Below are 26,888 nucleotides of genomic sequence, written 5' to 3'. Positions count from 1 at the left end.
ACAAGGACTCGAGGTGAGGTACAACATAGACAGGACTCTGACTGGCAAGAATACGGACAGGACTGGAGATGGAATGTGCTCTCCAGAGAGGAGAGGATGTTATCGGGTTAGCCAACAAAGGTAGGGAGAAAGAGTAGGGCAAGATTGGGGAGAGGATGACATGAGTTAATCTCATTTTGTGACTTTTGTGCAGCACATTTTGGAGGGGTTAGAAAACACATGCGTGAGGTGTCACAGGGCAGGAGAAGGGCGTGGGGACCGACCACGTGGGTCTGCATTAGTATTGTGAGTCCAAGGTCATCGAGAGAGGCTGGGGCAGTGTGGGGAGGTAAGCATCATTTGGAAACAGAGGAGAAAAATAAGAAGGCAGCTTAAGCGTGACATTAGAAAAAGGTTCTCAACACTCCAGGTGCCTTCATCGCATCAGAAAAATAACAGCCATTCAAGAAAAGTACTATGAAAATAGTGATTTGAATCATTCCAAATGGGGCTGATATAGGTTGGTAATGTCTGGAATAGCCGGAAAAGATGCCCAGGCATAGATCCTTGGCAGCATCAGAGATTTCAGAGAGGTGCCACATTCGCCTTCCTGATTATGACAGAAAATCCTTAGCCAGATACATAATCCTGTGTTTACGAGTGTGAGTGATTGATCGATGGCAAGCTATGAAAGAGGCGTGTGCTAAGGGCTTCCTATGCACATAGATACTTGAGGCCACTTACACAAGTATGCACAGGGCTCTACCTGGCTCTACTAAACCTGCAGACGAGACGAGTGGTTCTCTGCTCAGGTGGTCTCAGGTTTGTTATCCTTACACAAAATGAATGGAGACATAGTGCACGTTCTGGGCTGCCTCTCACTAGTGGATGTTGGCTCCATTTACCCCACCCCCACATTTTAAAAAATCCCCCCAACATTCAACATCGGTAGTGAGAGAGAGGTGCATTTCCTTCCCATGTCTGCTATCTCGTGTGTCCCACAGGAGGCAGGGCTGGTCTGTCTGAGAGTGACCCAGATGCCCTCGGCTCCCCATGAGGCAGACCTCTGCTCCTCGCTGGAGGCCTGGAGGTGCCACCAGCTCTTGCCCATGTCACATCTTCTCACTAATCCCCCGTGCAAGGACCACCAACCTCTGAGGAGGACTGGAAGTGACTCCTTTCAGGGCCCCTCAATGCTTCTCCTTAAATTGGCCAGAAGGGGTCACTGCTGTTGAATGACACAGGTCTCCATCCCTCCCAGGGTTGAGGCTGCAGTTCGGGATCGCTCCTAGCCCCTGCTCATGGAGTGAGAAGCAGAATCCAAGGATTAAACCCTAGTCCTCGCCAGACACACACGTTGCTGCCATGGCAGCTAGGCGGACCACAGCTGTGGTCACGGTGGCACATAAAATCTGGTCGTGCCTGTGAACGAGGCAGCCGTGGCTGCAGATCACGTTCTATTTTAACAGTAAAATCTTGTTGGTAATTCAGTACACAGGGTTAAAAGATGTGGCCACTACAAGCCAGACGATGTTTATCATTTAATGTTCATTCAACTGGAGCGCACACAGAAATGTGCACATTTTTCCTAACCTAGTTGCCTTTCCCTGCCCCTCTTGGCCATCTGTAAGTTTTACTTGATTAAAACCTCTTTAATTGCATGGTGCGGGGATTGTGCTGAAATTCTGCTCTTGCTTTCTAATGGTGCCTTCTTACCAAATCCAAAGGGTCTCAATCCATTAAGAACCCAACCCTTCTGGACACAGGTATCCACTAAGATGCAAGTGCTGGGCTGGAGAATAAGAGCATAAGGGAGTAGAACAAACTATGTGCCCTTTAAAATAAAATTGAGATGTTTCCAACTAGGCCAGGTATGTCAAAATACATGACACTTATGCCACTATTCTACTCCTGAGGCAGACATCACTAATGGACGGCCCACCAAACTCAGGCTAGGCCTCAGCATCCTACTCGGTGCTGGACCCTGTTAGCTGATACCAGGAGACTGAGCTGGCAGGAAAGAGGAAACCTCTTGGCCATCCCTTGAGTAGATGCTAAGCTCCTCAATAACAGGCTGGGTTTTTGTTGTCGTTTCTTGATTCTTGGTATAGTGTGGGGCACATAGTAGGAGCTCGGGAAACACTTGTTGAACTGAACTAAATTCTTGCAGCCATTGTGCCTTTTAAGTACCGATGTCACAGTTCCTGAACTCTCTGGGATGTACTCTCATTCGCTAGGGGAAACTGACAAATGTTAGTTTCTAAAATTCCAGGAGTAGATGAATAATGGGCTACTTCTGAGCACTTTGGGGTTGATTTATTTATACCAGGCCATTTTCTCTATGCATTTTCCAATTTAACCAGGAATGGGCCTAACTTAATTGGTATTTTAATAAAAAGACTCTGTTTTTCTTTGATTTTTTTTTTTGTCTGACTCTTTAGCCCAGTTCAGAAAACAGAGGTGAGTCTGGCATTATTTAAAGACTATAATTCCTAGCAGCCTTAAAATTAAAAAGGTACCTTCCCCACAGGCTGGCCACTCTCTCCATGACCCTTTCTTTCTAGTGCAATAAGGATGAAAACCATACCCTCTGTCTATCAAAGACAGGAGAAAAGTGGCCCAGGGGGTTCTCAGGTACCAATGGGGTTGGTTTTAGCCAAAGAAAACGGACTGATGGAAAGTGGGTAAAAGTGGGTTGGGGACAGGTTTGAAAGACACATTTAGAAGTCAGTGGAGAATCCCCATGAAAGAAGGGTCCACTCTCACATGGAGAGAGATGTGAGGACAACAGACCAAGAGGGGAAAAAGGTGAGAAACAGGGGGAAAAGTCAAATTGCATTGGTGGAGGGAAGTAATAAGAAATAGAGCACATTTCCCAAGACATGGTATCTAGAGGATATCCATGAAGCACCACGGAAGTGTCAGGGCTCAAACGACAGTCAAACGCCGGGTGACGGGGTGGTATGACAAGGGCAGCAGAGAAGGAATGCCCACAAGTAATTGTGGAGGGGACGTGCGACAAGAAATGCTTAGAGGAGTGAGAGAATTTAAAAGCAATAAATGACACTGGGCTGAGGGATTTGGAGTTAGGAAGTAATTGAGCAGACAGGACAGAACTTGAAATTAAAAGTAATAGGAGATGGAGAAAGACGAAGAAAGGGCCCACAAGGTGTACTATCTGGGGACACCCATCAGCTGTCAGCCTTGGAGTTCAAAGAAGCCCCCTTTTACGTGGCCCATTTCCTTGGTCAAGACCCAGAAATGAAAGAAAGGGTCAAGAGGTCAAGAGAGTTGAGACCAAACCAGGGGCCGACCCTCCCCCTGAGCTCATGAAATGGGTAAAGTGGAATCCACTGAGCTGCATTTTTAGTGGCCAGGAGTTAATTACCTGAGTCTTAAAATACGAAGGGACACCCATGTCGGGAAGGCCCAATCCAATTACAATACGGAGCCTGAACGCCGGGAGCGAGTTTCCAGTGGAGCACAGGGTCTCCAGTGATGGTGCTGAGAGCCCCTTCTGTGCCACCAGGCATTGCCGCTAAGTGATATTTTAATTAAACCTTAAGTGACATATCTCCTGTCTGTGACTCTGACGGCTTTTTAATTCAGGTCCCTGCGCAGCACAGACTCTTAATATTCCTCCCTAATTCCCAGGTTGCAAGGGAAGGTTTCCAAGGCAGAGCTCCTCCCCCCCATCCCACCCCGGCCCCCACCGGGCCCTCCCCCGCCCTCAACCGGCGTTTGGGGCTCAAGGAGGCTTTCAGGTGGGCCCCTGCAGGTGGAAGGCAGGCAAAGGCAGGATTTCAGGCCTAAAAGGAAAGCGAGACTTACAGGTACCTGACTGGACAGACTCAGGTTGGCGGCCGGCGTCTTCTTCTTGCTGCCGGTGCTGTTGGCGTTGTTTCCGGCGCTGCTGTTGGAAGTGCTGCTGGTAGAGTTTTTCCTTTTTCTCCGTTTGGTTGTCGGCTGCCTTGTGGGTTCTGCTGCACAATGGAAAATGGACACGGAGGATCAGTTCCAGGGCGACGGTCAGAATAGTGTCCCTCCAAGGACGCCTTGCTGGTACACTGAAAAGAGTCGACTCTAAATTGTTTCCATTTCTTTTAACTTTACACAGAGGGAAGGGAGGAAGCCCTTGTTTTATCTGTAGCACAAAATGCGTGCAATTCTCTTCTTTGGTATCTAGATAAAATGATTTGTGTTTCATTGTGTTATATATGTGTCTGGAATCTATTAATATACCTTAGGGGGCAGCCTCAAATACCACTTTTATACTGGAGTTAAAAATATTATCGTTACAGAATTGGGTAAAGCATTTCTCTCTGGGTTGTTTCCTTTAAAAAAAAAAAGATTAAAAAAAATAAAAAATAAAAAATAAAAAAAAAGATTTTATTTGTTTTTTTGAGAGAGAGAAAGAGAGCGAGAGAGCACAAGCAAGGGAAGGAGAAGAGGGAGAGGGAGAAACAGGCTCCCCACTGAGCAGGGAGCCCCATGGGGGGGCTTGATCCTGGGACTCTGGGATCATGATCTGAGCTGAAGGCAGATGCTTAACCGACTGAGCCTCCCAGGCACCCCTGGACTATTGTTTCTTTAGAGCAAAAGGAGGGCCCTGGGTTCTCTCGGGGGTAGGGGGCCTCTGAGGTGTAAGAGAAAGGACTGAAACCAAGCTAAGGTGGTGAACCTGTGTAGTAGCAGTGTCTCCTGGTAGCGCCCTGTTGCACCCCAGCCCCATCACACCTAGAGATGCTTAAGTACAAACAAAGGGATGTATGAGTTCTGTCAGCCATGAATGTAGAACGTAGGGTCCCAAGCTCAGTATGGTTCTCAGGTTGCATGGTTTGGACACCGATGTTTAAAGAATGCTACTAATTTCAAAGTCCCTGGGTGTTAAGATGTCTTAGTGTGCCACAGCCGGCATATTCACGAAGAGGAACTAGATCTTTTCAAGAAAGTCCTATTTAGGGCATCCCGGGTGGCTCAGCGGTTTAGCGCCACCTTCAGCCCAGGGCGTGATCCTGGAGATCAGGATCGAGTCCCATGTCGGGCTCCCTGCATGGAGCCTGCTTCTCCCTCTGCCTGTGTCTCTGCCTCTCTCTCTCTCTCTCTCTCTCTCTCTCTCTCTCTCTCTGTGTGTGTGTGTGTGTGTGTGTGTGTCTCATGAATAAATAAATAAAATCTTTAAAAAAAAAAAGAAAGTCCTGTTTAGAAACAGAGGAAAATATTTTGGACTGGAGGGATGGGCAATGTCTTCATGAAAACATAGGGACCCGTGGTGATGTGCAGTCAGATGAATAGTATTTATTTATATATTATGTAGTGAGTGTTACTCAATGTTTTCATGTTCTTCATGGTTTCTTTGTCATGACTATTTCATATTCACAGCAACTCTATTAATTAAATACTATTCTGACCTGTGATTTGTAAATGAGACATCTTCAGAACCTTTTTCCAGGCAGTCACTAAGTTGGAAATGGCATGCAAGAGCATCCTTTTTGCTAACCCTAGTCTTGACCCAACTCTGATGGAGAGAAGATGAGCCAGGGCCATACTGGATCCAAGTGAGAGAGAGAGAGATCCTGCCTCCTTCTTTTGATGGGCAGGGGGCAGGATCTCCTTTAAGGCTTTTCAAAGACCGCCTAGTCCACCAAATTATCCCTGGCTGTTGGGGAAGAAGGGGATTATGTTCCTATTTACCCACCATTTGTTTCCTTTCAATATTTTGTCAATATTGATGATGCTTAACCAATATATCAATACAATATTTTGTCTCATGTTCAAAGATTTTTCATCAAAGGGCCTAACATGTCTATCCATAGAGAGTTATGGGTGCTTGTCCCGAAGGTTGGGGAAATAGGAAATAGAATTGTTCCAGCTCATGGCACTAAGAAGGAGCTGAGTGACACATTCAAAGTCAAGCAAGTACTTAGTTTTCTTCTGACAAACTTCGTCCTTTACCTCAAAAATTAAAATCAGCTACTTTTTTTGATATCTGTGCTTCCTTTATGAAATTTGGGGGAATATGCCTAAATTGCATACTCTGAATTACTCCCATGGGCAGCAGGTAACTGAGGTAATAGAGTCATGAACTCTGGAGATGTAAAAACCTATTGTGACACAGACCTCCTTCAGTACTATTATTACTATAATATTATTACTAATATTAAGCCAATTATTACTTAAATCTCAGGCCCTGTACATTTAAAATGGAAGTAACATGAAATGCCTTATAAGGTTATTTTGAGGATTCAATAAGAGAACAGAAGATCTGGGAGCGCTGGGATTTCTCACTGTTCCATTCGGTGCTGTACTCCCAGTGACCAGAACAGCACCTGACACCTAGTAGGGGTTCAGTCAATAACTGCTGAATGAGTGATTAATGAATAATATAGAAATTATATATGCAAATTTTGGAAAACATGGGTTCTTAAGGCATTTATTGTGTAAAATATTTTTTCCCGGAAAGCCTTATTGATATTGAAAGAGAAAATAATTTAAACACATTTAACAACATTGAAAAATCATGTTCCAAATGTCTAAAATTCCTCTAAGACCGGGATGTAACTATTCTATGTAAGATGATGCTCGCTTTCTCGGATTTCTAAATAGGTACTTGGTGAAGTCTACTATATTCATTTCATACAAAATGCCTGGGCCATTACCAGTAGAAGGTGACCATTCTATTTTGTGATTCAGAAAGCTATGTGCTTCGTGTTAATAATTACTCTTTATAAAAATAATTTTTAGCAAACGGATACATTTTGCTTTTATGATCAATGAGGCTCGACATACGCCTGGGAGTAAAAATGTATTAGATAGAATGACAATTAATGATAACTGGAAGCAGTAATTTCAGAGCCCCAGCAGGAGACTATAGTATCTAAACTGCATTCTAAGGAAGTGTGGAAAATGGAATCTTTTATGTATTCTCTTCATGATCAGAGCACCCTTTGATACTAGATCTATCTTTAAAAAGGGAGCAAATTTATTTTTTTTCTTTCTTTCCTTCTTTCTTTCCATACTCCCCCTTTCCATCCTTCCCATAATTTCTATCATTCTTTAAAAAAAAACACACAAGCAAAATAACAGTAGGCCACGAGAAGACATCAGTCTCGTCCAATGGAACAGCCAGTGGACTGGAAGGCAGGGAACCTTGCTTCTGACTTCGGCTTTGTAACATTAAATAAATCAACAGACTTCTGGGTTTCAGGTCCTAAGTGAGATTGTAGATGATTCCTAAGGATGCTTGTACTTCACAAATTCAACGTCCCCAAGTCCAAATATCCGTAAGAAACTACATTTCCTGACAAATTTACGATTCCTTCCTTCCTTTTCACATCACTTTATCCCCCAAAGAGGCCTCAGAAAGTGTATTTGGAACAAGAGTGAAGAACGAGGTCGTACCTGGCGGCGCCACCATCCGCTGCCACTTCTGAAACAAGCAGGTCTTCAGGCAGTCTCGTGGACTGAGGTTGTAAGTTTTATGTCTCGACATCAGTTCCTGCATTGGCTCCAGTATTACACACAACTGCAAAAAGTTCAAAGACATCGGTGTTTCACTAGTTGATAATATTATTTGCAATAAATAATGTTAACAGCTGGAAACAATTAGAAAGCTCAAAGGGACTTTTCTTCCCCCCCCCCCCCCCCCCGGTTTTGATTTTGTCCATGCAAGTTTGGAGGAAAAGAAATATTACCAACACTTGATAATGCCCACTTTATTTACTATTATTTATAATAGCATATTAGAGCTGAATATGATTTACACACACACACACACACACACACACATCCAGAGACACGTTCTGTACAAACTGTTGGGTGGATATATGTAAGCTCTATTCTGAATTCAAATGATTCTTTCTGGTTAAAGAAAAAAGCTCTCTTCCATGGTGCACAGCATGCTCTGATTTCTACTCTGGTTTCTGCTGTTGTTCCTGTTTGTATAACCACACACTGTGAGTTACAATGCTAGTTTATGTAGATTATGTGGCAGTGAAAGCCATCTTTTAAACTGGGGAGAACAAAGTGGCAACTACAAGTACTTTTTTGATCCTAATTCTTATCAAGGCCCACGACAAACACTATTTTATTTTTATTCATGTACTCATTTGTATTTTACACATAATGATAATGTCAGTAACATATGCCAACATTAGTTCAGAGTGGGAGCTTTTTCTGTGGCTCCGTACATGATTGCTTTTTTCCCTCCTTTGGTTCGATTTTTCAGATTTACTTTGGTTCAAGACATCTGATGACAAAGATTAATGAATGAAACAGGAAGGTAAATCCATTTAGGATTGCCTTGAACTTTTCTGAATTCTTTCTCAGTTGGAAGCTCATCGGAATACTGCTGCATTGAGAGTGCTGAATCTAAGAAGACAAAGACCACAACACAGCCATATACATAGTGGCAAAGCACTCTTCCACGTGGAGAAACAGCATTTCATTATGAAAGGCAGATGTGCAGGCTCCACGTTCATCACTCATCTATTTTTCTACTCCCCTCTGTCATTACTCAGAGGACATGCTGCTTTTTGTCCACTGGGTTCCCTCTACCTGCAATTCTTCCCTCTTCTCTTGGCTAATGCCCACTCATCCTTGAAGACAAGGTTACTTCTTCTGTTACACCTTCAACTCCACTTCGTGCACTTCTCCTATGCAGGCTGAATTGGGTGCCTCTCTATGGTTCTCCCATGCACCCAACCCTTTCTGCTCTATGAACTTATTCATCCATGCTTTGCTACCATCTGCATCTCCAAGTCTCTTTTCTACTTGACCTTGAGCTCTTTGAATGCCCAGACTGCCTTTTCTCTCTGTTTTCCTAGGTTTGGCTCAAGTGAATGGATGCATTTAAGGTGTCCTTAGAAGGAATGGAGGATTTCTCCTTGTCATTGTTCCTGAAAGTATGGTCTAAGGAATACTTCCATCAGAATCATGGGGATCCCTGGGTGGCTCAGGGGTTAAGCACCTGCCTTTGGCCCAGGGCATGATCCTGGGGTCCTGGGATAGAGTCTCACATCGGGCTCCCTGCATGGAGCCTGCTTCTCCCTCTGCCTGTGTCTCTGCTTCTCTCTCCCTCTCTCTCTCTGTCTGTCTCTGTCTCTCATGAATAAATAAATAAAATCTTAAAAAAAGAACCAAATGAGTTGACTGTTAAAAATGCAGACTTCCAGGCTCTTCCCCTTCTGTTTCACTGGGTCTGGACCTGAGGTCCTGAATCTGCCTTTTGGAAAAGCATGCTCCTGTCTGACTCGGATACATATTACTGAAGTTTGAGGTCTGCTGCCCTACATATGCTGGGCTTTAGGATAGATACATATGAACAGTAAGATGTGCAAATTCCCCATGGTTTCCATTTGAATTCTACTTTGTTTTTTCAGTTAACCTCACTTGCCCAGGCTCTTCCTCTCTTCTCAAGCCTAAGCATGATATAGCAAGATTACCTTCATCTAGAAAAATTTCTCTGTCCTTTTTACCTGTTGATGATCTAAGATTGGCCCAAACCTCTAACTCCATTGAAAAGGACAATTGTAATCTCTTCCCCATTGCAGTTTCTCAGAGGAAGAGAGCAATATTTCGAAGCTTGAATGACTCAAGTACAGTGTGAGCCAAAGAGACAAATCTACTCAACCCTACTGAATCAGGCTGTCAAGTAATGAGATCTGGATTAGTTATGGGGCATCTTCAATCTTGTATATCTTCTTACTTACTTATTTTGGAGTCCTTTCTGAAACTTAAAATGTTAGTAAGGAAGAACCCATGAAAGAGAGGGAATTCCTCTGCAATTAACTCCACATTCCCACACTATGAAGACTCCATTAAGAATTCCTTGCTGAAATCAAAGTCTGTGCAGGCTGTAGACAGCCTTGAGTCTCCACCAGCCACTGATGCTCACCAGTCCAAACGGAGTGAAGAATTCCACAGTCATCTCTACAGAGATAACAGGGGATTATCCATCAAAGGAAAACCATTGCTAGATTCAGACAGGGTCAGAAGATGTTTGCATCCATTATTAAGCTACGTTAGTAAGAAATGCCTTCAGGGAAATTCTAAGGACTAGAAAAACACTGTTTCCTTTTAAAACTAAAATAACAAAGTTAGGTTTTCAACCGTTTCCTCTTGGCCCATTCCCCATTTTTGAGAAATGGGCTTACAGTGGATGTAAAATACATGGAATGGAGTGGAACAAGCATGGACTTAAAACTCAAGAGGTGTAGGTATGGATGTCTGTCCTGTATTCATTCTGTCACTAGGTGTACATCCTTGGGTGAGCCCCTTGATAGTGCTGGGTCTCAGTTTCACCTGTAAAACAATACCCATATTGTGTATCATTGTTAGAATTTGAGATAATATGTCTGACACATCAGAGTTCAACAAACAGTAGATATTACAATTCTGTATTAGCAAGAACAGCACAGATTGTGAAACAAATGACATTTCTATTACTTCAAATCAACAAGCATTTGTTGAGCTTCTTCCTATGTGTCAGGCACTCTACTTTGGTGCTAGGGACATAATGAGGAGGATAACACCATCTCTGCCTCAGTCTCAGGTCCCCTTCAGAATGATTTAAGCATATTAAGAAAACTACTCTGGTTTACACATCGAGCATCTTTGGGAATCACATCTTTATGAAGCAAGTCTTTTCATTACACGACAAGTTAGATGGCAAAAGTGACCTCTGTGGACACAGAAGGGCAGGGGCCATGGAACATACCAGCGCATGGGAGAGCTGCATTTATCGTGAGAACCTGCGAGCTCATTATCTACTTCTTTCTTGCGGGGTTGCCTTTCCTCCCTGGGTTTTGGGCAGCACTTTTTTCAGGTGCTAATCCTCAGGATTTATTCCTTTCCCTTTAATGTAAAAATATCTTCCCATCGCTGTAACCCACCCCAAAGGAGTTCGTATCTCTGAATACTAATCAGTAATCCCCAAAGCCATTTTTCTTCCAGTGAGGGTTCCCAGCCCAGAAAGGCAGCCTTCCCCTTTATTCACGTGTGCAAACGAGCCTGCTGTGGAGCTGTGCTGGCTTTGCTGGGCTGTAGGTGGCAGAACTAACTCAGACAAAAGCCTGCCTTCTCAGGCCGCAAGCCAGTACATTTTGGCAACAGCAAAGGCCCGGGGCATTATGAAATGAGATCAGGAAGACGGTTGGGGAGTGGGTTCCCGCAGTCACTAGCCAGTTCCTTCTGGAGCAGGGATTCCTACTGTCCCTAGGGTCTTGGGCCCCCTTGAGAATCTGAGGAAGGCTACACAGCCTGTCTTGCAAAGTTTGTACAAAATATCTGGACGTTTACAAACCCTCTTATATCCCCATGCGTTGACTCGGAGTAAAGAGTTCCCTGTTTGTAATAAGTATAAACCAGGCTACATTCCTTCTCTTCCATGCTACACACACACACACATATTCACACACACACACACACACACACACACGTGCATGCACACATCAGTCAAATGCATATTAATAGAGCTAAGCATAATAACACAGTCTTCTGATTTAGAGGAGCAATTGTATCTGCAGAGTTGGGACTTCTACAAAGGTCTCAGCAGACCAGTCCCTTTGCCTGAAAAGGAAGACCACAGCATTTCTGCAACATCTGCAGCAGCCTACATGCAGAGCTGCCACTTAGTTTTGCTTCCTCCTGTGGTGGGGTTGGGGGGACACCAGGAGGAATTCTAGAACACTGTGAAAGGGGCAGGAGTCAGCAAGGCCTGAGATTTCGTTTTGAGTATGAAGCTCCAAAATATATAATCCCTGCCAGGTCCATGTAGGATCCCAAAGAAAGCTATTGCCCATCCCAACAAAGCTGCAAGCACACCTTTCTGCAGATTTAGCAAGAGTTTTAAGCTAGGCTTGGTGCCTTGACGCTTCTGACTTCATCTTCTGGGATTCTGGCCCCAGCACTGACCCTGGAGTATGGAATCAAAACCTGTAACTACAATAGCAACTTGCTGGGTGAATAAAAGGATAGATGGATGGATGGGTGGATGAGTGGGTGGATGGATGGATGGATAGATGAGTGGGTGGATGTGTGGGTGGATGGATGGATGGATGGATGGATGGATGAGTGGGTGGATGGATGGATGGATGGATGGGTGAATGGGTGGGTGGATGGATGGATGGATGGATGGGTGGGTGGGTGGGTAGATAATAAACAGATTGGCCAGATATATGGCCAAGAGTCATCTACTAATAGCAGACAAACCAAATTGTCTTGGGGGCCTAGAGGTGGTTTGTCCACGTGATAAATAACTGATTGCTTCCTCTGTACAGAAGGCTTTGTACAAATGCACACACACATGTACCCAATTACTGTATGTCCAGGCCAGGCAGGAAGATCTCCACTCATCCTGGGACTTTTCATTGTAACAAAGGGCCTAGCAAATGTAGACAGACAGTATTGTGTTTTGCTTTGTTTTCATCTCACAGTAATCCTGGAGAAATTTGATTCTCTTTAGTTATGTGTTCACACTTATTCTTCTTGCTCAGCTCCTTGCCCAAACCCAGTTCCAGAAATAGGTGATGCTTGTCAGAGTTGGCTCTGGCCTATGAAAAGGCTGATGCCCTGGGCTGGCATTTGGCTTACTCCCAAACCTAGGTCCTGCCTACTGCCAACATTTTGATCCAATCTCTTTGGATGATGGATGACATCCTCTGAGCTTGAGCCACTTACTCTTTGCATATAAAGCTTGCCCGAGGTTACTATTTCAATACCAGCTCAGGCTTTTGTTCATGTTGTTCTTCTTGCCTAGAAGACGTCCCCTCTTTCCCAGTCCTTTTAGCCAGAGGTTGACATGTGGGCTGAATACGGCCATGCTTACATAATGTTGGTAGCTGCTTTTGTGATATGACACCACAGTTGAATAGTTGTGACAGAGTTCATATAGCCCACAAACCTGAAAATATTTACTATCTGGCCTTTCACAGAAAGGTTGCTGACCTCTATTCTAAACCAGTGCTGTTCAAAGTAGGTGGTCTGCAAACTATTTGTTGTGTTTCTGTGACAGGAGAAGCAGCTTGAGGCAGAGTATCATTCAGTTCATTGCTTCCTCCACTGAGAAAGTCTTATGTCAAAAAAAAAAAAAAAAAGTAAGAGAAACTAAACAATGTGTTCAATAATGTAGTCAATTTACATTCCAGAGCAAGCTTCCTCATCTTATCGTGGACCACTAAGAGTTTATAGTCTGGCACTGGCCTGCAAACTATATTGGAATCCCACCAATAGACCATTAATACCCTCCAAGGTCCAGCTCAAAGCCCACATCTGTCTCTGACAATCCCTGCTCGGAAGAGACCCCTGCTACTATAGCAGGTTCAGCCCAGTGTTGATATTTGCATTGGTTCCTTTCTTGTGGACTTGTTTCATCTCCTTATCTATAGCAAGCCATATTTTACGTTTCTCTCCCTCCTATTTAACACCGTATTAGGCATACTCAAATATTTGCTGAGTTGTAATTTAATAATCACCATGGAGTATCTAACCTATGCCTGTCCCTGGAGTATGTCCCTGACATATATCATTAACCCTCACCAGCTTCTGGCTCACTTTTACAGGTGAGGAAACTCAAACTCAAAGCTATTAAATCACCTAGAGCTGAGAGTAAAGAGTGTGATTCCTATAATGTATCCAAGGTTTTAGAATCATTTGAAGGGCAAAGAAGAGGTTTATTGTCAAGTCTGCCAGATTCCAATGCTGTGTTCTTAACAACTAACTGCTCTGTTGTCTAATCTCTCTAAATAGGAGTGGCTTAAATCACTGCTGAGATACCAAGTTCAAAAGCTCTCATTGTCTTTATATTGCTTTGTATACACAGGATTCACCACCACATGAGTGGCGCAGGCTTTGAAACCAGATTCACGTGGACTCAAACCCCCAAGTCTGCCATTTACAAAGTGTGTGTTCTTGGCCAAGAATTGCAGCCTCTCTGAATCTCCTCATCTGCAAAATGGGGATAATGACACTTATCTCTGGTACTTTGAAACAACATATGGAAATACTTAATGCAATGCTTGGAACAAAGTCAACGCTCAAAGGACTGAAATTGGTATTGTGATAAATACTGGTTGCACCAATAGCTCTCCACTGAGCCAGGAGATCCATGTGTGATGTGATTGGTTAGCTACTGGGGAGTAAATCATTTGGTCTCCTTGAGACTTAGGGGGTCACTAGACTCCAATGGTAAGTGGGCCAATAGTTACATTGCATTTTAGTGGCTAACATCTCTAATAAAAATCTATTTTTAGAATTCAGTGATAAATACAAAATGTTTAAATCCACAGACCAGAGTTCTTTCTCTTTTTTTCTCCCCCACGAGTTACTCCTCTGGCTGAATCTGGATTAAAAAGATATCAGAGTGTGGGGTGATTAAAAACCAAACTCTTCTCTAAGGTGAAGGAGTATCTCCTAATTAAGAAACACCTCACAGAAAGAGATTTTACATTAAAACAAGAGAAAGATACACAGAATCTAAAAGGAAAACAAAACAAAACAAAGCAAAAATAAATAGATAATCACACCTAGAAACAGATAAGAATGAATAACAGACATCCACAGGAGTAAAACCTACTTTGCCTCAGAGGATGAAAAACAAGAGAGAAGGAAATGCTTTCCTTTAGAAGCTATGCAATTCTAAAACATCAGATTATGATTTGGGTTTATTTCCTGATAGGATTAAAGGTAGATTGGTTGTCAAATTCAAAACATCCTCTTTTTTATCTGAAGATTCAACCAGGGGAGCCTTTGCCTTTTCTCAATTGTTTTGCAAATTGATTACTGGGGAAAGTTATCACATCCAACCCTGGAGACAGACAGCCCTCTTCTGTTCTGGGAGCGGGTGGGGGCTGCTGAGGAGCTGGCTTTGCCAAAGCGGCAGCTGCCACTTCAGGAACAGTCCTTCTGGGGGAAGGAGCAGGCCAAGCATGCGCATTTCAATATCTATGCCTTGACCTCAATTTTGAGGCTACCAGAAAGGACTCCCATATGTGACCACTGGCTGCTTTTCTGGCCAGCCCCAGGACAGAAGTGCTGGGGCTTTTTTGTCTTGACCTACAGAGGTGCCATCAGACTCGCCACGCTCAATGTTTCTGCGGTACCTGTCAGGCCAATGAACACAGTTCAAGGCCTTGGAAGTACATTCTCTTTCGTTCTGACCCTATGCACTTCATTTTTCCACCGTGTCATTTGGTGTGAGCATCCCCTTCCATTAGTGCCCTGGCTATTTGCCTATTTGCTCTTAGACTCACCCCCTCCCTTCCGTCTCTGTATTGCACAGGACAGACTCCTGCACACAATTTGCTAGCAATTTTTCCAACCTGCTTCAGAGATTGGAGGGAATTGTGTTGGGTTAATTTCCTAGGGCTACCATAACAAAGTACCACAAATTCAGTTCTGGAGGCTAGCAGGTGTTAGCAGGGCTATATTCCCTCCAAAGGCTTTAGGGTTGAATCCTTCCTTGCTTCTCCCAGCTTCTGTTGGCTCTGGCAAAACCTTGGTGTTTCTTGGCTTGTAACCACTTCACTCCGATCTCCATCTTCACATGGCCTTCTCCCCTATGTCTCTGTGTCTTCTCTTCTTATAATGACCTTGGTCATTAGATTTCTTTTTTTTTTTTTTTTAAGATTTTATTTATTTATTTATTCATGAGAGAGAGAGAGAGAGGGGGGCAGAGACACAGGCAGAGGGAGAAGCAGGCTCCATGAAGGGAGCCTGACGTGGGACTCTATCTCGGATCTCCAGGATCACGCCCTGGGCTGAAGGTGGTGCTAAACCGCTGAGCCACCTGGGCTGCCTGGTCATTAGATTTCTAAATAAGGTCACACCATGAGGTTCCAGGTGAACATAAATTTTTGAGGGGTAGTCTTCAATCTACAACATGGGTAAAGAACCAAGTGAGGGTATTTCTTGTCCTTTCTGGTTTAGATGGCTTCTCCAACAACTGTCACTATAGGTCCACTATGGTTCCAGTTTCTACCAGGTGACCCGATAGTAGCACCTCCTGCCTTTGTACCTTGGAGTGGCGGTGCTAATCTTAGGGTTGTCTCTTCTTCCTCTGGTTGCTTTTCTTTTTTCTTTTTTAAAGATTTCATTTATTCATGAGAGACACACAGAGAGAGAGGCAGAGACATAGGCAGAGGGAGAAGCAGGGTCCCTGTAGGGACCCCAGGATCATGACCTGAGCCCAAGGCAGATGCTCAACCACTGGGCCATGCAGGTGCCCCCCTCTGGTTGCTTTTCTAGCTTCAACATCTTTGTACATAATTTACCATATAAAATTTCCTCTACTAAATTACCTGGTGGGTGCTTTTGATAAATTCTGATTGACGATGTGGTTTGTAAGAAATTAGGCAATATATAAAAGATGAAGAACTTCGGGTATAAGGAAGCATCATGTTTAGTGGAGTTAAGCATGCTTAGGTTGGGTTCAAATCCCAGCTACTTAATAGTTGAGTGACCTTGGATGAATTATCCAATCTCTTGGTGTTTCAGTTTCCCCAACAGAAAAGTCAGGATAACCATAGGTCTTATCTAATCAGGTTATTAGGAAAACAAGAAAATCCACCTAAAATATGTATCTAGGTCCTAACACATGCATGCCTATTATGATGGGGGTATAGTCAAATCGAGGGGTAGGCAGGGGCCTCATAGAAGATATTTTGAAACTTGTCAAGACCTACTTACTAAAATTTTGTATGTTTTCTGCCCTATGTATATATGCATATATGTATATGTATATGTACATAGCCTAAAAATTAGATTTTTTTGCCTGAACAAAGGAAGACCATAGCCTAGCTAAATCGACACATAAAACTGCCAGTCTCCCCACTACAGTGTAAAGAACTAGAAAGCTGGATTATGTCCTATTGTTTTATTATTATTATTTATTATATTACCTAGCACCCAGCAATGGATCTGATGTTTGTGGAACAAATGAATGCTTGAATACATGAATATGACAGACTGGACAACAAAAACAAATAGGTGATTAGACATCAGAAAATAGATCAGTTCTTGCTTCATGACCATTGTAACTATAGTTACTTGGGTACCAGGGATGCAACGGTGAACATTGCACAGCCTCCCTCCTTTGAAGCCTCCTTCCAGAAGGGAGATGGGATAAACAAGACTCCCAAGTGGGCTGGCAATTATAAAGGAGAAGGATAAGAGGTGTCAGGAAAGGTTGCCAGGAGGAACTGATATTTGAGACCTAAAAAGATGACTTGGGAGTCAGCCAGGTGAAAAGAGGCAGCTAGGACATAGGTTGGGGACATCTTGGGCAGAGGGTATACAGATGTGAATGCAAGCAAGAATATGGTGTTGGACACTGCCCATAATGGAATCAGAGAGCCAGCTACAGTGGCGAGGCAGGCACCGTCAGGGCCTCAGTTTCTGGCCCACAGCAGAGCTGAGGGGTGCGACTGATGTAGGCAAAAGCATCCTGGGCATGAAGTGCTCCCACCAGTGCCATCAGCGTGGACACTGGACTGCAACACGGTACATACCATACTGTTGTTTCTTCCATCCATGTTTTCTAAGCATGAGAAAAGCATCAGCAGTATTTTGATGTGGTGGGCTAAACAAAAGTACCAAATATCCCCAAAGGCAAATACTGGCTGCTTGGAGAGTCTCAAGCAGTGGAGACTGGCCCCCTAAGTGCTGTTGATCACAGCACTGGGGGCATTTGCACCCGTCCATGCTGTACCTCACCGGAAACAGGTAGCGTATGTAGCATGCTGGTTATTTCTCCCAAGGAGCTAAGAGACTGTGTACTTGCAGTGAGGTAACATTTAAACACTAGCATGTATAAATGGGGCCTGATAATCTTCGTCCTGTGAGTAAGGGAATTTGGAGATGGTCCTTGGGAGCTGTCAGTGCCAGTTTCCAAGGCACATGGCTATCTTGTTCGTGCAGTTATAATCCCTCCTGAACATCAACTGCATGGTTACGCCTGCCTCCTGCCCTGGTGTAAATACCCACAAGACTGTTAAAGACAGCGCTATGCTCTGGGGTTTGGGCCAGCATCCCCACGGCCGCTGTTCGGGAGGATTTCTGGGCCATGGTCAGTATGTGGGGGTAGGGACTTCTCTCTCCTGGCCCCGAGCACCCCAGCACACAGCTCTGTTAGGAGTGCTTGCCTGCCTGCCTGCCTGCCTTCTTGGGGGCTTCTGCCAGCAACAGCCCTCCAGCTCCACTCTGACACAAAGGAAGGAGCAATTTCTCAGTAATGTAGCGCTCAGCTGCTCAATTGCTCCCGCCGGCCGCGATCATTGTGAGCCTGTGGAGCCTTGTATCAGCAGCCAGTTCTCCTCCCAGGGATAGAAGTGATTGGTGAAAAGCAGGATTCATGTTGACAATGGCGACACCGTACGTATGAAAATGGAGTTGGCAGAGATTGGGATTCATTCATTTATTCACTCATTCATTCAACTCATACTAATTGAACTTGTACTATGTGCGCCATGGTATGTCCTAGGTGCTGGGGGTGTGGTTAACAGAAATAAAGGAAATCACTGCTCTTATGGAACTACATTCCAGTGAAGGAGACGATAAATAAGCACAAAATATATGTTAGTGATAAGCAAGCAGGGAAAACAAGGAGGGAAAGGAGGCAGGACACGTTGAAGTTCAGAGGGTTGAGAGTCTGGATACTCTGGCTAAAATCACTGCTTGGAAGAGTGGCTCCCTAGGGGTGCCTGTGCCCTAATCCCTTGAGTCTGGGAATGTGTCAGGCTACGTGACAAAGGGAATTAAAGTTGCTGATGAGCTGACCTTGAGATGGAGAGATTAGAGTGGATTATCTAGGCCAGCCCAGCATAATCATAAGCACATCTAAAAGTAGAAAAGGGTATCAGAGAGTCAGAAAGATGGCAGCATGAGAAGGACCTGATGTGACGTTGCTGTGGGCATTTGAGGATGGGAGGGGGTCATGAGCCAAGGGATGTGGACAGCCTCTAGAAGTTGGACAAGGTGAGGACAGGTTCTGCCCTAGAGCCTCCAGAAAGGAGTAGAACTCTGCCAGCACCCTGAGTTTAATGTGCTGAGATCCATGCCAAGACTTCTAATCTACCGTGAGATAATAAATCTGTGATCATTTGTCTCAGCAGCAATAGAAAAGGACTACAATCACTCAGAAGGTGACATCTGAGTAAAGATCAGATGGTGAGGTTATCATTTTTGGCAAATAAAAATATAGGAATGCCCAGTTACGTTTGAATTTCAGATAATAAACAATAATTTATTATAATATTAATAAATATAATAGTAATTTATTCATTATTTTTCTGATATTTAAATTCAACCAGGAATGTTATAGTTTATCTGGCAATCCTAATCTCAGGTATTTGGGGAAAAACATTTCAGGTGGAAGGTACAGCATTCTGAGCAGAGGGAAGAGCAAGGGCAAAGGCCTGGGAGCTCTGAGAAACATCTCAGAGAGGAGTAGAGTGGCCATGGAGAGAATGAGGTGGAAGAGAAGGTGATTTCAGAGAGGCTGTGAGGTACTAGGTCATGAAAACCATCAGGAGGACATTGGCCTTTGGTCTGAGGAGGACAGGAAGACATTGGAGGGTTTGGGGCTGGGGAGTGCCAATGTTTGGGGTCTCCTGAGAGTGGAAAGATGCGGACTGTAAATAATGCTGACTGTAAATAACTTGAGGACAAGGTCTAATCTATTTTTGCATGGCCCTGGAGTTAGCACAGAGGTAGGTATTCAAGCACACAGGTGCTGGAAGGGCAGTAGGCCTTTTAGTTGGTACAAGTCAGTGCTGTGCCACCTGATACTGGAATCAGAAAAGGTATGGAGAGGTGTGCATGGTTGGAAAAGGGAAGATTTAAGAGGAAAGAAGTGGCTCATGATCGCAGTTCACTGCACAGTCTAGAAGAAGGCACCCAGCACACTGGGCCATAGACACCGGCTCCCCGTCCAGTTCTAGACACCCAGAAGCACTTTGGCAGTGGCCGCCAGGCGGCCAGGTTTTGCGACTCCCTTCTGCCTTAGAGGCTGCAGAGCCAGGCCTACAGCAGCTCCCCGAAGCCCCACAGGCTAAGCCTGGGCTCCTGTGGGCCTCTGGGCCTCTGGACACGTGTGTCAGTGCTGACCTGCTGCCCTCAGCAGCCGGGTCTCCGAACCCCCATGTGGTGCCTTTCTGTGTACCCGTTCTTTCAATCCTAAAGTTGTTTTGTTTGTTTGTTTTTAATTTTTATTTATTTATGATAGTCACACAGAGAGAGAGAGAGAGAAAGAGAGAGAGAGAGAGAGAGAGAGAGGCAGAGACACAGGCAGAGGGAGAAGCAGGCTCCATGCACCGGAAGCCCGACGCAGGACTCGATCCCGGGTCTCCAGGATCGCGCCCTGGGCCAAAGGCAGGCGCCAAACCGCTGCGCCACCCAGGGATCCCCTGGCATTGTCAATCCTAAAGTTGAATCTGCAAACACCTTACTCCAGCCACTTTGCCTTCTCTCTGTGTTGTGGTTTCTTTGGTGCTTGTGACTCCATGTGGTTTCTGTTTAAAAGGGTGTGTGTGAGTGTGTGTGTGTGTGTGTGTGTGTGTGTGTGTGTGTGTGACTGCCTTTGCTGAAGAGTTGAATGTCATGTTTACCAATAAAAGTAGTAATTTAAAAAAAAAGAAAGAAGTGGCTCATGAAGAGAAATCTGAAGTCTGTAAGGAGATCTGTAAGGATGGAGAAAGAATAGATGTGTGGGGAATCTCAAGAAAGTCAAGACATTATTATTATTATTATTAAATATTTTATTTATTTATTCATAGACACACACAGAGAGAGGCAGAGACACAGTCAGAGAGAGAAGCAGGTTCCATGCAGGGAGCCCGATGTGGGACTCGATCCCAGGTCTCCAGGATCACACCCCAGGCTGCAGGCGGCACCAAACCACTGTGCCACCGGGGCTGCCCAAAAGTGAAGACATTATGCAGAAAGCCAGATTTTATTCTGGAATCAAGAGTTAGGAACCTCAGGAAAGAGTGTCATGTCCACTATCTACTCCAGTTAATTCAGAGCAGCAGAGTCTAAACCAAGACCTGAGGAGGCCATATTTCAACTCTTCAAAACTCCTTGAAAAAGTTGCAAGAGGAAAGACAAGAAAACTGTGATTGTAAAACTTTTTTTCAGTAGCTTGCTAGTGAATCACTCACTACTTCTAATCACGACTGGAGCTTGGTGTTCACTAGGTACCCGGCAGCAGGTTTAGTGCCTCCTCTGGGTTTTCTCACTTCATCTTCCAGCACATTAACTACATAGACATACAGATGAGAAAAGAAAGACCAGAAAGAGTGGGTAACTGGCCCAAAGTCACAGAGCCTTCAGGGACCCCTTAGCTTTGATTTCGTTGCACTTAGCCCCTAAACTAAGCAGTTCCTCCCTCTCTTAACTTTTATGCTCATGCTTATGAACACATCACTATCATCCTGCATTGTAATGAGCTGCTTCCCCAATAAGATTGGGATCCTCGTGTTTGTCCACCTTTACATCATCAGATATTGACACTTAGTAGGCAAGCATACAAACAAATTAATTCTGAATGAATGAGTGAATGAATGAATGAGAGGGCAATGTCCTCTAAGGCTCAAAGCAGACATTTCAGTGTAAAAAGATTGATGAGGCCCGGCTGCAGGTTGAGCAGGGCACTTGTTCCTTCATCCTCAGCAGACCAGTTAGGCACTCAAGGTCCCACCCCTTTGCTACTTTTTCTCTAGGGTTACGTGAAAACTTGAATATGCATTGCCTCTAATTTCACTGTGCTTGTTTTCCTACAGAGTATTTAAAGTCTCAAGAGGGATCACAGGTTGTAGGGCCTGTTTTTATTTTTCTTTCATCTATCTACAGTTATGCACATTGGAAGCTCCTCTTCCTTATCTTTCTTCATGTATTTGTCTAATTGTTTCCCTTTCACTTCTGTGCTCTGAGAGCATCCCTGGGCCCTGGGCCCTTGACAGAAGATCTGTACAGGATGATTGAAAATCTGTTCCTCGTCTAGTCATTAAATCGATCCAGCATGCTAGAGCTTCAGCCTCCATCCTTTCCTCATGTGTGTGCGCATGTGCATTTAAGAGTTTTATGCTGGACACCTGCCTGGACTTGCCCTCTTTGGCACTGAATCTTAGACATGAGAATGAATAGATTCCTCAGGCCCTCTGAGCACCGTGAGGAGCTCAGGTGGGCATCTCCGTGGGAGCTGGCGGGACCAATTAGCAGAACTAACATGGCGGCCTTCCAGAAAGAAATAAGAAAACATAACTACAAGTTCACTCTAGGCTACCACATTTGGATGAAGTCACAGATTCTCAAATTATATATAAAACAGATAGCACAAGGCTCCTAAACAGACTTTTGGAAGCTGGAAATCTCTTGGACATTTTTACAGTCATGGAAACTGAAGCTCATAGGGTTCAAGAGTTGTCTGGACTGTGATCTTTGCTCTGCTTGCTTGAGGTCTATCCTTTCTACACACTGTGACACGTTCTAGGGTGTTCCCCTTAGTAAATAAGACATTTCCTTTCCTTTGGAGAGTCTGGTTTCAGCACTCTTAACTAGCACTTGGAAAATTCTTGAACCTGAAATTCTCCCCTGGCATCCAGGACTTTCTGTTTTGCTCCACTGTTATGTCTGGGCAAAACTCAGTTTGGCCACTGGGAAAAGTAAGTTCCTCAGCAGTACCTTGCGAGTACCTCCTTCATGATCTGAGGCAGAACCTAATGTCCTAAGTCCTGAAGGGGGCCAGGTCATCTTGGTTTAAAAGCAATATTTATTTGGTATGAACATAGAATGAGGGGGTCACCATATTCTTCCTTTCTTCTGGATTTTTTTTTTTTGCATGCTAAAAGTTTGTGCTTTTTTTTTTTTTTAAGATTTTATTTATTTATTTATTCATGAGACACACACACACACACACACACACACACACACACACACAGAGGCAGAGGCAGAGACACAGGCAGAGAAGGGAAGCAGGCTCCATGCAAGGAGCATGATGTGGGACTCGATCCTGAGACTTCAGGATCACACCCTGGGCAGAAGGCCGCGCTAAACCCCTGAGCCACCCGGGCTGTCCTAAAAGCTGGTTTTTAAAGCTTAGAGAAGCTTCCCAATGTGACAAGTCCCCATTTTCCCCGTAGAAACGCTCCCAAAGTTTGTTCTTTCCTGAATTTTACTTACCTGAGCCAGTACCAAAAACTCCTAAAAAGGTCGTCTACTATTTTGAGAGGTCTGGCACACAACTAGCTGCTCAGTCAGCCCACTTACACTTCACAATAGCTCTATGACTTAGGTATTAGTATCTTAATTTTGCAAATGAGCAATCTGAGGCTTGGAGAGGTCTAAGTGACTTACCACTCATAACTTATCTCATCTTATCTTCACAACCAGTGGGTTAGGACCAATTATCCCCCACGTCCAAGAGGCTACCACCAGAGTTTTAGAGAAGCTAAGTGCTTTGTCCCCAGACCCACAGCTAGAAGTTAATGGAGCCAGATTTGAGCTTAACTCCTTTTAATCCTATAGCCACAAAGGGGCTCAACGCATAGCAGGTGCTCAATAAACGTCAATTAAAGAGGTGAATTATTCCAAAGCTCACCTTGTCTCCACTACTCTCGACTATTGTAAAGTTGTTACCTCTTCCTTTGGCACATGGTTTTGAAACCAAGGCTGATTAAATAGCATTCGGCCAAGTCCTTGTTTCTGGGGCCAGCTCTGGGCTGCCCAGGTCCTCCATTACCTCCCTGGAACCCTTTGCTCCCAGCGATATCTTTCGGAAGCAGCCTAGGAAATGACAATTTCCCAGTCTACCATCTTTCTTTGCTATCTTGTGTGAAGCTGCAGAATGACATTTCCTTCCTCTTAATTTCTCCAAAAGGCAAACAACACATTATTCAGGAGTTCTGCGTCAAATCCGAACACCTGATACGTCTGATATGCAAACTGTTCACTTTTTCTGTTTGTGCAGCAATGAGGCCTTATCGCTTTTGCTGCTTTTCCTTGTGATTATGAAATGCATCCTCTATCACTCTTCACCTGTGTCCTTGGCAGCTCCCTCAGGTTCACATGGCTTCTCAAAGGCTATTTGTCTTGTTCAAGTTCTTCTGGGTGCAAAATAAATCATGGATTTAGAGAAATCATCACTGTGTCATCCATGCTTGAGCGCTGGCATGGCTAATAGACAGACAGACATTCAAACAGGGATGTGGTTGAGGAAAACCTTACTGTTGGAATAATTTTTATCTAGGAATGTTCTGTCCAAAAGCACCCAAAAAGGATGTAATTATATAAGGCATCATATAAGGAAATATGCCAATCAATCATTTTTCCACAGCCACTGTGCAGTTCAAACTGATAAAGGAAAGCAGAATAGGACCTAGTAGGAGTGCAACACAGTTTTCATTTAGGGAAAAAAGGCTCTAATAAAAGGCCAGAACAGCCTTTTTCTGGGGTTTCATTCTAGCTTGGCATGATCATTTCATGCACTAAAAATAAACAGAGATTATGCATAGCTAGGGTTCTGGGGGGAAAGAATCTGCTTCTCTCTTCACTCTTCCTTTTACTTTTTCTCTTTTAATTTTCAGTATGCCCCAAAAGAAGGCTTCATGAGAATAACAAATTATGGGTATTAGGCATCACAATATTTTCTCTCTCTCACACACACACACACACACACTCTTCCATATTTCTCTACCATGGCTAAAACAGAAATGCAGTGTTTTTCGCAGAACTGATGCTATTTTTAGACTAAATTGTAGGAAGTCTGCAACATTAATAAGTGGACAAGAAGCACAGAACCACAGTGCATGGTAATATGCCAATGCAAAAGCTAGGTTGGCCTTTCGCCAATGAACTGTGATTAGATGTTGCAGCCATGAAAGTAAAAACACCGCTTACAAAGGAATGATTAATAAGCTGACAAACTTCCAGGCATTTATTTCCTATTTTTTAGTGCCAGCTATATTAATACTAGCATATTTTCAACTTTATTAGTAAAGTCTTGAAGCCTAGAATTCTTTGGTGTGTACACGGAGGGCTTCTTAAATCAGCTGCAAATTGTCTAGACAGGTGAACATTTGATAAACATTGCTCCCCTACCCCCCCCCCCCCCCCCCACAGACCTATAGACCAGGTCTGTTTCTCTCCATGACACCTTGCACTGAACAATAACTGTTATGCTTCCCCAAACCCAATGCTGGAGGAAATCTTCTCCAGCAGAGAATCTAATCCCAGACAGAGGGATTAGCATCTGGTGGTAGCTGGTCTGCAGGCCAGTTGGTTTGACTTTCTGGGTCATGTTTGTTGTTGGAGAGTTCTGCCCTTTGTGGTGGCAATACTGCTCCCTCCATGTGTTTGACATTTCTTGGATGTCAACCACTTCCTACAGAGGGAGCCAGTCAACAGACTCCAATCCCCTCTCTGGAATAAACTCTGTATCTTAGTCATCTGAGAAGATGGAGTAAAATGAGGAATTATGGGATGGAATTAGGGCGACTAGGTTGTTTCAGTTTGCCTGGGACTATTCCAGATTTTAAAACTGGAAGTCTCACTTCCCAGGAAAGCCCCCAATCTCATTCAGATGGGACATTTGGTTACCCTAGATCAAAGAGTCACCAACTTAACCCTAGGAGAAGCCAGGAAGGGGCTTGGGCTTGAGTCATATCCAAGTTCAAATCCTAGTTGGGGCCCACCAACTGTGTTACCCTGGTGAGGCTTTGATGTCCTCAAGCTTCAGCGTGACAAAAATGGGGTAACGATACGTAGTCTTAGATTGTTATGAGGTTTCCATAAGATAAGCATTTAAGCTGTAGAACACAGTGCCCTCCCTCCTGCCTATCTGCACAACATTTCTTAAGTTAAAAAACCATTCATGTCTATAAAAAGGAAATAGGAGCAGCTAGGCCACAAATCTGAGGAGACAAGGCAAAATCATGTATGTAAATGTATCTGTTCATTCAAGAAATAGCGAACTTCAGAAACCAGGTCAGTAGGCTCCAAAGTAGTTTGAAATGGACTCTCATGAGTGAGTATTAAAAAAGCAACAGCAAAGGACAGAGTCAAATCATACCCTCTATGGTGTTCTCCTCCTTTTGACTCTGAACTTGGTTTTATTCCTATCCATAAAGCTGAAACTTTTCCCAGGAGAGTAAGACTCCCAAAGAGAAGGCTAGCCTCCTTCACCATCTCCCTGACACCACCGGAGGAGGCCTTGTCTGAGGGACGCCACCTGGCTGGACAGATGGGTCCTTATATAAAAGACCCTGACCTCCAATAAAATTCCATTTTGGGGTTACATAAAAACAACAATTACTGGGAAGTCAAAATTTTTAATTAAATATATTCAAAGGGAGTACAGATTAATGCCTCTAAGCAAGAGAGTATTTAATGCTTATAGGCCAGCTCATGCCCTGCTAAAGCAAAAATCTCACTGCCAGCAAAGCTTTTAAGTATTGATATTTCCTGCATTAATAATACTCTAAACCACATTCATAACAATATAATTAGCAACACAATTCATATCACACAGCACACAAGGACTCTGCATTATTAATTATGCCAACAGAGCCTTTGTGCTGAGCACCAAGGCTCTAATTTTAGCTTTCAAGGTAAACGATCCTAAACTTGGGGGTGGGGGAAACTTGCAGAGAGTGATGCCCCAGCATGGTCCATGTCTCTCTGGTGATCCCTAAATAATGATGAACGCTCTGTTCACAATGCCTTTGGGGATGACACCCGTTTTAAAGTCCAAGCCTGAGTGAATTTGGCTGCACTCCCAAATTTTCTATGTGGCAAAACAAGATTAATGTCCTAGCGGTGCTTATTCTACTTCAGACTCTATCTTAAAACCCCCTTGACATTATGATACTTTTATGTGAATGAGACAAAGTGTCTCAGTTTGGATCTTAGAGATGGAGTCT

The 26,888-nt window shown here is 44.0% G+C and overlaps 1 protein-coding gene across 10 annotated transcripts in view; it reads right to left on the bottom strand.

Annotated features, from left to right (window-relative positions):
* The window catches only part of LDB2 (LIM domain binding 2), a 373,756-nt gene that overhangs the window by 3,206 nt on the left and 343,662 nt on the right, over positions 1–26,888 (bottom strand). For 2 of the 10 annotated variants that reach the window (XM_041753183.1, XM_041753184.1), the window contains exons 6-8: positions 7,381–7,504; positions 3,811–3,962; positions 1,132–1,274 (exon numbers count right to left, since the gene is read on the bottom strand). In XM_041753183.1, the coding sequence (XP_041609117.1) occupies positions 1,170–1,274; positions 3,811–3,962; positions 7,381–7,504 (381 nt within the window). In that variant the 3' untranslated portion in view covers positions 1,132–1,169. The remainder of the gene's footprint in view (positions 1–1,131; positions 1,275–3,810; positions 3,963–7,380; positions 7,505–26,888) is intronic. The other 8 variants (XM_041753187.1, XM_041753178.1, XM_041753188.1 and 5 more) reach the window with 6 other exon arrangements.

The sequence above is a fragment of the Vulpes lagopus genome, chromosome 4 (genome assembly GCF_018345385.1).
Source record: "Vulpes lagopus strain Blue_001 chromosome 4, ASM1834538v1, whole genome shotgun sequence".
NCBI classification, from domain to species: domain Eukaryota; kingdom Metazoa; phylum Chordata; class Mammalia; order Carnivora; family Canidae; genus Vulpes; species Vulpes lagopus.
The sequence above is the reverse complement of the archived record's forward strand: the minus strand, read 5'-3'. Positions and strand labels throughout refer to the sequence as shown.